Source organism: Ochotona princeps, chromosome 15 (genome assembly GCF_030435755.1).
Source record: "Ochotona princeps isolate mOchPri1 chromosome 15, mOchPri1.hap1, whole genome shotgun sequence".
Classification (NCBI taxonomy): Eukaryota; Metazoa; Chordata; class Mammalia; order Lagomorpha; family Ochotonidae; genus Ochotona; species Ochotona princeps.
Window position 1 is genome coordinate 3,991,637 of NC_080846.1, and position 13,874 is coordinate 4,005,510.

At 62.6% G+C, this 13,874-nt stretch overlaps 2 protein-coding genes across 3 annotated transcripts; one reads left to right on the forward strand and one right to left on the reverse strand.

Moving 5' to 3' along the window:
* Positions 1-1,014: 1,014 nt before the first annotated feature.
* Positions 1,015-4,652, reverse strand: PHETA2 (PH domain containing endocytic trafficking adaptor 2). The gene is made up of 2 exons (XM_058673433.1): positions 4,544-4,652; positions 1,015-2,396 (listed from the first exon to the last, which is right to left on the reverse strand). The coding sequence occupies exon 2, from the start codon at positions 2,380-2,382 to the stop codon at positions 1,612-1,614; it is 771 nt and encodes a 256-aa protein (XP_058529416.1). The 5' UTR covers positions 2,383-2,396; positions 4,544-4,652; the 3' UTR covers positions 1,015-1,611.
* Positions 4,653-6,094: 1,442 nt separating this feature from the next.
* On the forward strand, positions 6,095-13,284 carry NAGA (alpha-N-acetylgalactosaminidase). Of its 2 annotated transcripts, none has more exons than XM_004589461.2 (10): positions 6,095-6,184; positions 6,492-6,570; positions 7,179-7,314; positions 7,706-7,877; positions 8,155-8,332; positions 8,631-8,725; positions 9,299-9,460; positions 11,010-11,207; positions 12,164-12,307; positions 12,679-13,284. In XM_004589461.2, the coding sequence occupies exons 2-10, from the start codon at positions 6,555-6,557 to the stop codon at positions 12,811-12,813; spliced, it is 1,236 nt and encodes a 411-aa protein (XP_004589518.2). In that variant the 5' UTR covers positions 6,095-6,184; positions 6,492-6,554; the 3' UTR covers positions 12,814-13,284. The 2 variants fall into 2 exon arrangements, with proteins under 2 accessions (XP_004589518.2, XP_058529539.1); XM_058673556.1 differs by lacking the exon at positions 6,095-6,184 and adding an exon at positions 6,193-6,304.
* The last annotated feature ends 590 nt before the right edge of the window (positions 13,285-13,874 follow it).

The window sequence follows — 13,874 nt, forward strand, 5'->3', positions numbered from 1 at the left end:
TCGGAGGGGTGCCAGGGCCAGCCAGCGAGCCGCTCCGGACGCCATCTCCCAGCTCCGCCCCTTGCCTGGGCGCCCAGACCCCGCCCGCCCGGCCGGGAGCTAGCCTCGCGACGCTGGGCGGAGAGCGCGGGAAGCCCCGCCCTCACGCCTGCGCAGTAGCCGCAATCCTGCCGCCCCAGGGAAGGGGCGTGCGTCACCACTCAGCGTGGTGACATCACGAGGTGACTGACGCTCCCCTGGTGGGCGGGGCAGCGCCCCGGTGGGCGGGGACAGTGCGCCGGTGGGCGGGGCCCGCGGCGAGCCTGGGCGACCTCCTGTCATTGTTCTCACACCCGCGACACTCTTGACCAGGCGCGGTGGCGTTCTGCGACAGCTGAGATAAGCGCAAGGAATCGAATTGCGTCATAATGGAAAGAACTTTACTTAGATGTTTTGATCGTATATAAAAAAGCGTATATAAAAAAAGCCACCATAACAATCATTACAGAACAAAGGGCTGTGGTATCTGTGCCTAAGACAGGTGCGGGAGGCTGCGGGCTCCGTGTGTCCAGAGAGTAAGCATTGTGGAGGTCGTACCAACATGAAGCCCGATTTGGACCAGGGTCGGCGGCCAGCCGGCTGGCCCTCGTGTCTGCATATGTAGAAGCAGTGATGGCAACAACCAAACCGAGTCAGATTCGTGATACTGTATAGTGTTACACTCTCACACAGACCCCGGTAACAAAAGCAAAGGCCAGAAAAGCCTGCAGGAAGTAAGCCTAGTGAGCTCTGGTGGGCTTCCTAGGTCACCACCCAAAGAAGGGGCACCCCTGACCACTCCCTAGGGCATCAGCTGGCCTGGCCCTTGGCCCTGTGGGCCAGCCACTCCACAACCGCCCCTCCCCAAAAACAAGAGACTAAGATTCTTAGGGTCTCGGCCAGTCTATCCTGGGTGACCAGCTGACCGGAGGAGTTCCCAGGTGGTCTCAGGAGCTTTTCAGGGAGCCCAGCCAGACTGAGGAATTTGTCAGTCACTAGCAGCAGCACCCCGGGGGGGGGACACACTACACTCCAAGTCTTTTTCCCTTCCCCCCAGCCCCAACCCCCCAGCCGGGGCCGCTGCTGAGGGCCTGGGCACTGAGGGTTCTGCTCACAGGCGTAAGAAGGCAGTCCATCCCAGGATGCTAGCCAGCACCACCCCCAACCAGGGCAGCCACAGGCCATTGCCGGACAGAACAAATGCCTCTCGTCTGGCTGCAGGATCCCTGCCTCCAGAAACTTCTAACCCAAACTGCAGTTTGGGGAGTCACGTGGCCAATCCTCCCACCCCTCCCTAGGGGGAGCTGCATCCCAGAGGCCCCCACAAGACAGGAGGTCCGTCCTTTTGACCATATCAGGATGTCAGGGCAGTGCTGCACCCTTCAAGGCCTCTCCCGTTCCTCCGTGCCTGCAAAGTGTGATGTGGTGGCAGAAGGCCCATGTGGAGAACACCTAAAATGCAAGAAGAAAGTGCAACATCCCCCAGGGCAACGTTGGAAATGAGTAAACCTTCAACTCTGGAAAAGGCACTGGCCCCCGTCATCCTGACCAGCAGGACTGGGGCCTAACTGGACTTGCCCCCCTCCCCGGGGTTCAGGACCGGTCCTGGCGCTCAAGCTCGGGCGGGCTCAGGCGGGCCTGCCGCCGCCGCCACCCTCGCCTCAGCTCCATGATCTCCTGGCCGTACCAGTTGTGCAGAGTGGCAAAGCAGGAGGTCTCAGGGGACACAGGGCTCTGCCCTCTGCCCAGGAGGAGGCCAGCTGAGCCCCGCAGCTCTCTCTCAGCTCCCAGCCTGCCGCCCTCTTCCTCGACGGAGCCCCTGGGGCTCAAGTCCCTGGCAAGGACATGGCCATTGTGCAGGCCCGGAGACCGGCGGTCGGGAACCTGGGGCCTGCCGAAGCTGGCCATGGCTCTGTGGGATGAACAGCGATACAAGGCCAGTCTCTGGCGGGCGTCCTGCAGCTGGCTCTCTAGCTCGCGCACCACCAGGCGCATGTAGCCAAAGCTGGCCCGGGACAGCGCCTTCACCCAGGCCTCCTGGGCCGCCGGCCCGTCAGCAGCCAGCACATGTGGACGCACTCCCGGAGCGTCAAAGCGGATGGCAAAGGCGAACTCCTCCGGCACGGGGGCCTCGGCCAGCTCCACCGTGCAGCCCTCCAGCACCACCAGGCTCAGCGGGGCCCGGCCCTCCCGGCTGTCGAAGGAGAACAGCAGGTTGCCCTTGAGAACAAACCAGCAAGTTCGGCCAGTGCCGCTGAGGGTGGGGGGTGCTCCGGGACCCCCCCAGGTGCGCAAAAATCCTGTGTGGTCTGCTGGGGAGTCGCTGAGGGCATAGTGGGCCACGCTCCTCTCGTTCAACTTCATGACTCCTGCGAGAGCTTCAACCAAGAGAGATGACAAGAGAATTAGAGGGAAGTGCGCTGACCATGGGGCACACTGAGGACCCAGGGGCCCCTGAGGGAAGGGTGCTGACCCTGGGGCACACCGAGGACCCAGGGGCCCCTGAGGGAAGGGCGCTGACCCTGGGGCACACCGAGGACCCAGGGGCCCCTGAGGGAAGGGCGCTGACCCTGGGGCACACCTAGGACCCAGGGGCCCCTGAGGGAAGGGCGCTGACCCTGGGGCACACCTAGGACCCAGGGGCCCCTGCGGGGAGGGCGCTGACCCTGGGGCACACCTAGGGCCCAGGGGTCCCTGAGGGGAGGGCGCTGACCCTGGGGCACACCTAGGGCCCAGGGGTCCCTGAGGGGAGGGCGCTGACCCTGGGGCACACCTAGGGCCCAGGGGCCCCTGAGGGAAGGGCGCTGACCCTGGGGCACACCTGGGCCCCATCCCTGAGGACCCTGCTGACCAGCTCTGTCCTCTTGAACTTGGGCCCACCTTGTCTTTTCTCTCAAAGGGGCCAGGAGGCTCCTGCCAAAACCTCTACTTCTCAGAACTCCCAGGGAAGGACAAACGGGCGGGACCAGGCGGTCCAGTGGGTGATGGTATACAGTAAGCACACAGAAGCCCGCCCCTGTGCTGGGGGCCTCACTCCAAGACAAAGCCAAGACCCCACAGTCCTCCTGGGCCTCTGCTGGCTGTCCACTGGGCTCATCCCTGCCATTCATCCCATTCACTGGCTGTCCACTGTCCATCCCTGCCGTTCTCTGGCCAGAACCTGCAGCCCCTGCAGCACCAACAGGGGCGGAGGGAGGCAAGCGACCTTGTAACAAGGGCTCTGACTGGGCCTTCTCTGGGTCCCAAAGGTCAGCCAGGGGGTGGCTGGAAAGGACAGCTACACTGGGCCAGCCAGGACCCCACACATGACAAGACAGTGGTACCTGATGGAACCTGTGGGAAATGAAGTCCCAGGACGATGGAGGGGACTACCCGAGGCCGCAGGGTCTGACTCCCTGACACTGTCCAGGGGCGTCCTGGCCTCAACGCACCCCGCCAGGGGAGCCTCCAGCAGGAGGGCCTCAGGCCAGCCAGGCCTCCGAGTCAACCCCATTCTAAAGGATGAAAACTCCTTCCCAACCTCAGAGGCCCCTGGGGAATCACCACCTCCACCGGGAGCTTTCCCTGGCCCCTGCTAGGGCCAGTAGCCATCCACCCTGGCCAGGCACCCCTGGGCCCCTCCAGGGACCGGGCCCCCTTGCCTGGATCTTCATCCTTCAGACCTCAGCTCCCTGTCCCCAGGCTGGATTCGGGTTAAATGTCCTCCCAGCTTCCTGATTCATGGTCTTTCTGTTAATCTGGGAGCTATTAGGGGCAGGCTCACGCCTGACCAGCATGCAAGCCTGACCTCACCTGGCCACCAGGCCCCTCACTTCTGGGTTCAGTGCTGCGGCCAGCGGCAGAATCTTAGAGATTCTGGTGGGGTGGAGCAGACCTGGCTTGGCTGAGGTGTGGGGCGGGGTGCGTTATCTCCCTCAAGATCCAGCAGGAAGTGAGGACAGCATCAGTGGGAGAGACCAAGTCCCTTCCCCTCTGGAACCCACACTCTAGGGGGTGGAAAGGGGTGATGAGCGAAGGAATGAGGAAGGAAGCGGGAACCGCAAGCGCGAAGAGAAGCCAGGCCGGGCGGGGGAGGGGGCCGCGCCAGGAGGAGCGGCCAAAGTCCCCCCAGGAGTCCCGGCCGCACGTCCCGAGTCCGGCCCGAGTCCGGCCCGGCCCGCACCGGGGCCCCCGCATCCGGCCGGGGAAGGGCGCCCGTCCCCGTGACGCCAGGGCTGCGCGCCGGGACGGCACCCCGGCCTCCGCCCGCGCGCCGCGCTGTCCCCGATTCTTTTGTCGGAGCAGCCGCGCGCCGGGCGGGGGCGCGGGGCTGTCCAGCCTGTGGTCGCCGCGGGGGCACCTCGGCCCGCCTGTCGCATTTGAAACAGGGGTCGCCGCTAAGCTGGGGGTCCTCCCGGCGCCTGCCCCACCCCCCAGACCCCGGGGCGCGGGCTGCCGCCTCGGTTTCCCCGCCGGCGCCCCGAGCTGTTCCCGCCACATCCCCCGCGGCCACGTCGCCCCCGGAGCGCGCCGGGCCCGCTCTCACCTCCCGCCGCCGAGCGCGCCCAGGCCCCCGGGGGGCAGCCGGCAGGGTGGGCTCCGGGCTCGGGCCCCTGCGCCTCCGTCCCGGGCCGCGAGTGAACGTGGCGGCGGGAACCCGGGGGACCCCGCCCGCGCAGCTCGGGTTACCGCCCCCCCGCCCCTCCCCCGCCCGGGTCCTCACCAGCCCGAGCAGTCCCTCGAAGCCGCCTTCCGCGCCGCACGGGAGGGAAACTGAGGCACGAGGGTGGGTGGTGGGCAGTGAGCCTCCAGAGCTCGAACCCAGGGCCGCGGGGGGTGCCGGAGCTCGTGGCCCGCCACGCCAGGCACCTCCCCAGCTCTGAGCCTGTGCAGGCACGGGCCTGCGGTGAAGGGCTGGGGTTTCACAGGGTCGCTCCCCCTCGGCCCGGGCCTTGTGGCTTCTCATCTGAGCGCTCAGTTTCTGCAGCCTGACCCGGCTTCTCTCCGCACTTTGCTTTCTTTTGTGGTTCCGAGGCGCCCCTGGGGTCGTACAAATGTCCCTCCCTGGGACTCAGGTGGGCGTTTGCTCCAGGGTGCGGTATGTTCCCTACACCTGCGCTTTTGTTTCCTGTGGGTTGTGCACTAACTCATTTAGGTGGTCTGAGAACAGTGGCTCTGTGGCAGCATGGGCCTCATCCCACCGACACTGGAAGGAAAGGGGGGAGCTGGATGTGCCCCCCAGCAAGGAAGAACATTCCAGAACGTGGGCAGCTGGTGCAAAGGCCCTGTGGCCTGTTGGGTTTGAGGAACTGGCACGGAAACAAAGCGGTTAGGAGGCATGGGGCGGAAAGTCGGGACGGTGGGGTCAGTGGGTGGGTGGGGGACAAGGCTGTGTGGATGACTGAGAGCTGTGACCACTTACTCTGCAGAGAAAAGCCCACAGTAGAGCCTGGGGACCCACAGAGAGGCTGCTACAGGCCAGTGTCCCAGGCAAGGCATGGGGAGACAGCCAGCAGGGAGAGGTGTCCAGGTTCTGAAGGGAGAGGAAGTGCCCAGAGGCTGGCGTGGGGGTGAGGAGCGAGCAGGGGCAGGGTGTAGGCCTGAGCTGGGGGCAGGGGGCCCCTGCTGGTCCCTGAGCCTGCTGTGGCAGGTGCCTGTTAGAGCTTCGGGGGCCAGCAGGTGAAGGGCCCAGGATAGCCAGCCTAGAGCGGGGCTCCCAGTAGTTGCTCCAGAAGCACCTGTCTGAGGGAGGGGCCTGCAGAGTGGCGGTGGGAACGGTCTCCAGGTGGGACATCAGTGGGGCTGGGTCCTCCTCCTGGCTGGTGGTCTCCCATCCCCTGCCCGGCACCCTCCCCGCTACAAAGGCCCATCCTTGGGACACGCTCTCATTTCCTGTGATAAGGCGCTGGGGACGGGGGGGGGGGAGACACACACACACACACACGAGCGCGGGAGCGCGCGGGACGGGAGCTTCGGGGGCGGGACTGCGGGAGGGCGGGGCCGGCTGCGGAGGGGCGGGGCGGGAGCCCCGGGGGCGGGGCCCGGCGTTGCTAGGGGATTCTGATAGGTCGTCCCGTCGCCGGAAGGCCCCGCCCCCACCCGAACGCAGCGAGCGAATCAGGTGACTGGAGCGGCAGCAGGCTGGACAGAGCGAAGGTGGCGCTGGGTGCGGGTGGTTGCTAGGCAGGTGCGGGCCTCCCCGGGGCCTCGGAGCGGCCGTCGATGTCGGGGACCAGGGCAGCTAGACGGGTGGCCGGGTGGAGTCTGGCCCCGGCCCCGCGCCTCCATTCTTGCTGGGTGTCCTCGGGTCGATCGCTGTCCTTTTCTGGCCGCGACCCCGCTGAGAGCCGCCCCTAGGGGCTCGGAGCCCCGCCGAGCAGCAGGCGCTCGCCTTCAGGCTCTGGGAATGAGGGCTGGGGCTGAAGTGGGTGGCTGTGGTCGCTGGGCGGTCCGAGAGCGAGCACCACGCCTCATGCTCTCCTAATGTTTCTTAGCTTCCGGAGTTCAGTATAGAAAAGCGGATAAAACGAAGCAGGTGCGGTGAGGACCCCAGAAGCATGTTGCTGAAAACAGGTACCAGCGTGGGCAGGGGCGCCCGGGGGAGGGAGCTGCTGCCGGCAGACACCTGGCCCTGCTTCCCTGTTGAGGTTTGTGGGGCGACAGGTTCCTCTCTTCTCCAAGCTGGCTCTGGAGGGAGGTGACCCACCCACCCGGGATCGGTTCTCCTTCAGACCAGCCTCTTCCTTCCTCAGCCCTCTCCCTGTGTGCCTTCAGCCTGTGCTGAGGTCAGCCCCTTGAAGGCCACTCAGCAACTGCCCCAAAGCTTTAGAAAGAGGGGGCTGGCTGGGATGAGCAAGATGGGGCGGGTGGGGTGGGGGCTCCTGCCTGTTGCCCTTCGCAGTCCCTCTGAGGCCTCCTGAGGGTCTGTCGGGGAACCTGGAGCCTGGCCAAATGTGCTGTCCAGTTCTGTGGACAGGTTGGAGGGAGCACAGGACACTGGTTGTAGGCTTTTCTACTCCAGCCCTGCTGTGGCCACGGCTAGTGGGCACCAAATGCACCCGACAGCCCCTGCAGGCAGAGCTGGTGCTCCTCCAGGCCCAGGGGTGCAGACAGCAGGTGGCCAGGGCTGTGGGAAGCCCTCTGAGTCACTCCCCAGGCCCACACCTCTGTCCCCACCGCAGTGTTCTTGCAGGCCCTGGTGGGCCAGGTGCTGCTGCTGGAGAACGGGCTCCTGCGGACGCCACCCATGGGCTGGCTGGCCTGGGAACGCTTCCGCTGCAACATCGACTGTCATGAGGACCCCAAGAACTGCATCAGGTCAGGAAGGGACCCACCCACCTGCCTAGGTTCACCCAGGGCCCTGCCACATGGGAGCAGGGCGTGCTGGGTCAGTCAGCAGAGAGCCCCCCCCTTGCTGGCAGGTATCTGACTGTGCCCTCCTGGGCTGCCTGAGGCCTCTGTGGGCCCATCGGGAGGGGACATCAGAGGCCAGCCCGGCCCTCACGTGCTACCCCGCCCCTTGTCCTTAGCGCCCACGCTCTTTCTCCCCTCCCGCCCAGCTCCGTGGCTCAGGACCCAGGCCGTGGCTATGCTGCGCATTGTTACCTGACTCAGCGAGGCCATGTCCCCAGGGCCCAGATTTCACTGGCCACAGGGAGGAGGAGGGCAGGCCAGGCCGCTGAGCTGCCCTATCCCCCTCCCTCCTCAGTGAGCGGCTCTTCATGGAGATGGCTGACCGGCTGGCCCAGGACGGATGGCGGGACCTGGGCTACGTGTACCTCAACATCGACGACTGCTGGATCGGCGGCCGTGATGACCAGGGCCGGCTCGTGCCTGACTCCAAGCGCTTCCCCCACGGCATCGCCTTCCTGGCCGACTATGTGAGCACTGCCCTGGTCCCACACTGCGGCCTCATATCTGGACCACTCTGGTGGGAAGGCCACCCACGAGCACCTGAGAGGGACCTGGGCCCCAGGGAGGTTCCTGTTACTGAGCCGATCCCAGCTCATGGGAGGAAGTGTGCTTTGGAGGGAGAAGTGGCCCACAGCTTCGACTTCCTCCTTTCCCAGAGGGACAAGTGGGGTGGTGTTGGATAAATGTACCTGTGAGAGGCTGCCTGATGATGCTTCTAAGCTCCATGTCCTCCACCCGCGCCAGGCTCACTCCCTGGGCCTGAAGCTGGGCATCTACGAGGACATGGGCAACTTCACCTGCATGGGTTACCCAGGCACCACGCTGGACAAGGTGGACCTGGATGCGAAGACCTTTGCCAGCTGGAAGGTGGACATGCTGAAGCTCGACGGCTGCTTCTCCACGTTTGAGGAGCGGAGCCTGGGTGAGCTCCACGGCCAGTGAGAGCTGACCTTGAGAGCCTGCCGCTGGCCCCAGCCTCACATGGCCCCACGCAGGGCTGGCTCCTGTCTGCCCTCTCCCGGGACCTACAGGGAGCGAGACTCCCAGGCCTCCAGAAGATGGGGTGGCACCACGGCCCCTCCATGTGTTGGGACCTCTCGGTATGGGGGAAGGGACATCCTCTCACAGCCTCCGTGTCCTCACCATCAACAGGGGAAGGTTTAGGGTGAAGCCCTGGAGTGCCTCTTCAGTCCCTAAAGCAAGCCCTGGGCTCTCCTCAGGGTACCCCAAGATGTCTGCCGCCCTGAATGCCACAGGCCGCCCCATCGCCTTCTCCTGCAGCTGGCCAGCCTATGAGGGGGGCCTCCCCCCCAAGGTCAGTCCTACATTGGGACCCCCTCGCCTCTCACCATGGGGACCCAAGTGCTGATGTGTGGGAACCCTATGTGCTCCGGAAGGAGGGACTTTCATCACCCTGGGCCCTTGCCAGGTGGGATCCGAGTCAGCAGAGGCACAGGTGCTGGCACACAGCGTCCACTGCCTAGTGGTCCAGGAGAGCCACAAGGCTGGTGAGGTCAGACCGATGGGGCAGGCCTCAGAAGGACCTGGGGTCACCTTGCCTGGGGCCTCTCACGACACTGGACACAGGAGAGACCTGAGGGAGAAGGCTGGCCAGCGTGGCAGTCACTGAGGGTAGCGGGTGTGTGAGCCCCGGCCCATACTTTGAGCTTGACCTCAGCTGGAATGAGAGGGTGGAGTGGGCAGGCTTTGGGATGGAGCTGGGTGGTTCCACAGCAGGACTACCCTCTCAGAGGCCTTCATCCTCCTGGACAGACGGTGGGCTCACTGCCATCGCCCTTCCTGCCTCCAGTCTCCGGGGCAGGGCAGGGTGGGGTCCTGGACAATAGCGCGTGCCTTTGGTCCTAAGCACTGCCTTCCCGACATGCAGGTGAACTACAGCCTTCTGGCTGACATCTGCAACCTCTGGCGCAACTACGATGACATCCAGGACTCCTGGGGAAGTGTGCTGTCCATCGTGGACTGGTTTGTGAAGTACCAGGACGTCCTGCAGCCAGTGGCTGGCCCTGGGAGCTGGAACGACCCAGACATGGTACCGCTCCCCACAGCCCGGGGCTCACTTCCTTCCCGGACGCACACTGCCAGGTCCTAGGTCAGCAGTTCTAAAATGCACCCCTGCGTCAGTTGCTCCAGACCAGCCCTAGATGCTGGTTCCCTGGTGCATTCGGGGGACCCACCCCCTTTTTGCATCAGAATGTTCAGGGCTGGGGGGCCTGGGAATGCCCATTGTTGACCAGCTCTCCCGGCAGTTGTGGTGTTTCCTCCATAGTGGCCGGCCCTGACCTGAGATGCTGTCGGTCTGCAGGTTACATTGCGATGACACCTGCTCTCTCTGTCCCTCTCAGTGTCCCATCCACCGATGGTTCCTGCTCAGTGCCCTGTCCTCACTGTCCTTGGCAGATCCCTGCCCTGCCTGGCCCTGCAACCGCCTTCCTCTGCCTCCTGCCTTGCTGTGCAGCCCACCCACGGTGCCAGTGCGCTGCCTTCCTCCCAGTCCCTTAGTTTTATAGGTCTCTGTTCTTCCAGTTAACAAGGATTTATTGCCGGCGATGCTTACAGTAATTGCAAATATTAAGCCAGGCAGAGGGCAGCCTGGAGGGGCAGAAATGGGCCTCCTTTGGCATTGGCTGCAGCTCTGCCGCTTGCCTTGGGCAAGTCACTTTGTTGTTTTTGTTGTTTTGTTTTTCTGGACCTTGGATTTTTGATTGAAAAGCTGAGAAGGACTGTGGTAGCCACCTCTAAAACACTTGGCACAGGGTCTGGCACAGACCCAGTGCTGTGGTAGGTTTTAGGATTTTAGAAGGTGGCTAGTTAAAGGAGAGAGGACTTTCTGGGGGACAGAATAGAGAGGAAATGGGTGCGGGGTTGAGCCTGCCCAGAGGGCAGGAGTGTCATTGCACCTGGGCAGCAGGCAGAGTCCTCTCTTCAGCGGCTTGTTGGACGAGGAGCAGAGTCACCTGGACCTGAAAAGGCGGTGGGGGTGTGCAGAAGGGCTCCTGGGTGACTTCTGCAATGACTGTCTCACAGTTCTGCATGTCCCAGCTGCAGGGCTTTCCACTTGCCTTCATATTTTCTATTTGTACCTAGTTTCCTCAGGCCCAGTGGCCAAACAGGGTATATCATCTAACCCTTAGTTAAATGGCTGACACTAGACACCATTGTGCATTAGCAGTGAGTATGCTTGGCTGTGGCTTAGCTGGCCTCGGGTCACGTGTCTGCCTTGGTTCATTCAGCAGGTAGGCGACCAGGTGCAGGTGCAGGAACCATGCCCAGGTTGCCTGCACTGCTACCTGGGGTGCCCTTGACTTGCATGTCTTAATGCATCAACTTGTCATTTGATCGTGTGATATGACCACAACACTTAGGGCCACGTTGCTGATGGTGGAAAAGCTGATATTCAGGTGGGAAATGACAGGCTTGGCCCCACGGCCACATGGCCCTGCTGAGCCAGGCCCTCACACACAAAGCCATCATTCCCCCCATTCCTGGCTGCTCTTGCCATGACTGCAAGTTTGGGGTTGGCCCCAGTGCACACCTCCCTGGAAAGGACAGGGCTGACCGCTCCTTTTCTCTGCCCCCAGCTGCTCATAGGGAACTTTGGACTCAGCTTCGAGCAAGCCCGGTCCCAAATGGCCTTGTGGACGATCCTGGCAGCCCCCCTATTCATGTCCACAGACCTGCGTACTATCTCACCCCAGAACATGGACATCCTGCAGAATCCACTCATGATCAAAATCAACCAGGATCCCTTGGGTATCCAGGGACGCAGGATTCTTAAGGTACTGGGGGTGACGGTGAGTGGGAAAGAGAAGGGTTGGGTCTGATGTTGACTCAGCTGCCCCGGGGCCACCCCTCCTGGGGACGTGTAGCTGACAACCCTCTGCCTGGCCAGAGTGAGAGCTGGGCCAGCAGCAGGGTGTGGGATGGGGAGGAAGGTGCTACTTGCAAGTGCACAGGGGACACCAAGGTACAGAGCTGCTGAAAACAAGGGCTTCTCTCTCGAGTTTTAACCAATACTGCTGCTACTGCTGGTATCTGCTAAGCACCTACTGGGTGCCAAGCTTTCTAGGTTACAGTTTCTCAGCAAGGCAGGCTCTCATTCCTCATTTTGCATATGAAGGAAAGGGAAACTATGGAAGTTTTGGTAACTACCCTGAGGTCACACCAGCAGGAAGCAACGGGGACTTGCTGGAGCCCGGCAGCTTGCCCCAGAAGCTTTACTGTTAACTTAAGTCCCCAACTCTGGAGCACAAAAATCTACAGAAGAAGGCACCTATAGAACCCGTGATGCCTAGAGGAGGAGCTGATGGCAAGAGTCAGCCCAAGCAACCTTCTAGAAGGCGGCCAGCCTCACCGTGTAGCCTCCGGAGCAGCATCCCTTTATCCTCTGGACAGTGCCCTCCACGTCAGTGGTGGCAGCTGCTGGGGTCGGCTCTCACATGCATGCCGTGCCGTCACTGCCTCGTTAGGAGTGTGTGTCCCTCTGTTGTCCTCTGAGCTCAAGAGGCAGGCCCTGGGTCATGGCAAGGGACCAGTCCCCAAGAAGGCAGCAGTGAGCACCTGCTGAGTCAGGGAAGGACGGGGTGTTAGGGCAGCAGAGGCCTGTAGAGCTGTGGCTTCCTGCCCAAACCTCAGTGTGGGCAGCAGCTGTGGGCTAGAGGGACTCAAAGCTCAGGAGAGCCAGAAAGGGGATTTGAGCAAGGGACCCCCACCAGTAGCCACCTTGTGTGCCCAGGAAAAATCTCACATTGAAGTGTTCAAGCGGCCGCTGTCCGGAGAGGCCAGTGCCCTGGTCTTCTTCAGCCGCAGGACGGACATGCCTTACCGCTACCACTCCTCCCTGTCGCAGCTGAACTACACCGGCTCCAAGGTCTATGAGGTGAGCACTTTGGCTTCTCCCAGGGGCCTCTCCTTGCTTATCTGTGCTCTCCCAGAGCCAAGAGCCTCGGGCCTCTGGCAGGTGCCTGTGGCACTAGAGGGCTGGAGCTGTCTGCTGCATCTGTATGCTTAGACTGTGCCGACCACACTGGCTACAGAAATGAGTCCCTGGAACCTCCAAAGCCGTGCTGCTCCCCTAGTCGGCCAGCCTTTGCTAGCACATTCCTCAAGCTTCTCCATCTATGTCGAGGCTACTGTTCCTTTTGCCCGTGGAGGGGTGGCAGGGGGAGTAGGGTCCCCACTTGCAAAGGGCATGCTGGGTAGACAGGCCAAATTGCAGGCCTGGGTAACATCCCTCCCCACCCACCACAGGCCCAGGATGTCTTCTCAGGTGACGTCATCAGCGGCCTCCGGGATGAAACCAACTTCACAGTGATCATCAACCCTTCAGGGGTCGTGATGTGGTACCTGTATCCCATCAAGAGCATAGAGACATCCCAGTTGTGAAGGGCTGGGCCGTGTGACAGGCTGTGGCCGCCCCCGGAGCCCAGACCCTGGAGCCACGGCACGCTGAGGGCAGGTGGGCAGGACTCTGCTGCCTCGGGCCCGCTCATCCACGTGCCCACACCAAACCCAAAGTGCCATCTCAACGCCAGTTTCCAGGCCCTCTCAGTCACTTCTCTTAGGGTGATTTCCTGCAGCCTGCTGGCCTCTGCCTCAGTCCCACAGCCCCGCGGATGTTGCTGAGCGCTCGGCTGGCCTCCTGAGCCCCGACATGAGGGGCGCGGACACTCGTCAGGACTCTGGCTTCTGCATCAGGATTCGGAATCTTTGTGATTAGGAATAGTGCTCTGGCCTCATGGATAGTGTGATTGGCTCTCCTACCTGGAGAAGGCCGTCCAGGCCGGAACCGCTGTGAGGGAGGGGCAGGACGAGACTGGCTCCCTCAGCTCGCCAATAAAGTTGCTGTTTAGTAAAGTGCCTGTAGTACAGAGCTGGGGGTCATGGCCGCTCAGCTGAGGACACTCGGTGACGCTGCCTGGGTCTCAGCTTGCCCATATCTGCTCACGTGGAAAATGCGTGGTGACTTCCTCGTCCTTCAAAGTGACCTGAACATGGCACTTGCTAGAAATGCGTGGGTTGCCTTGCACCAAGGTCCCTCTCTGCTCTGGAGGCAGGAGCTTACTCCCTGGGCTGGGGCGGCACAGCAGTAGCACTGTGTCCCCAGCAGCACCTTTGCCCACTCTCCTCACTGGGGGCCCCACCCCTGCTTCTCAACCTTTGTTCCTGTATTATTTCCCTCCCAGCCTGGCTACAGTCCACAAACAAGTGCAGGGTTGTCTGGGTCTTAAAAATCTATTTCCTGCTCCTGCTCCTACTGAGGAAAAGGGGTAGCAAAGAATACAGGTCCTTGGCTGCTTCTCTAACTCCTGTCCCCCACGCCATCCTCCTTTAGCTCCCTGGGGGCTCTCTCTCCCATTGGGAAGCCTCTGGCCCAGCAAGCCAGCCAGGTGCTCCCAGAGTGGGGTGCTAGGCAACCCAGGCCTTTTTCCCTGCCCTAGCCTAGG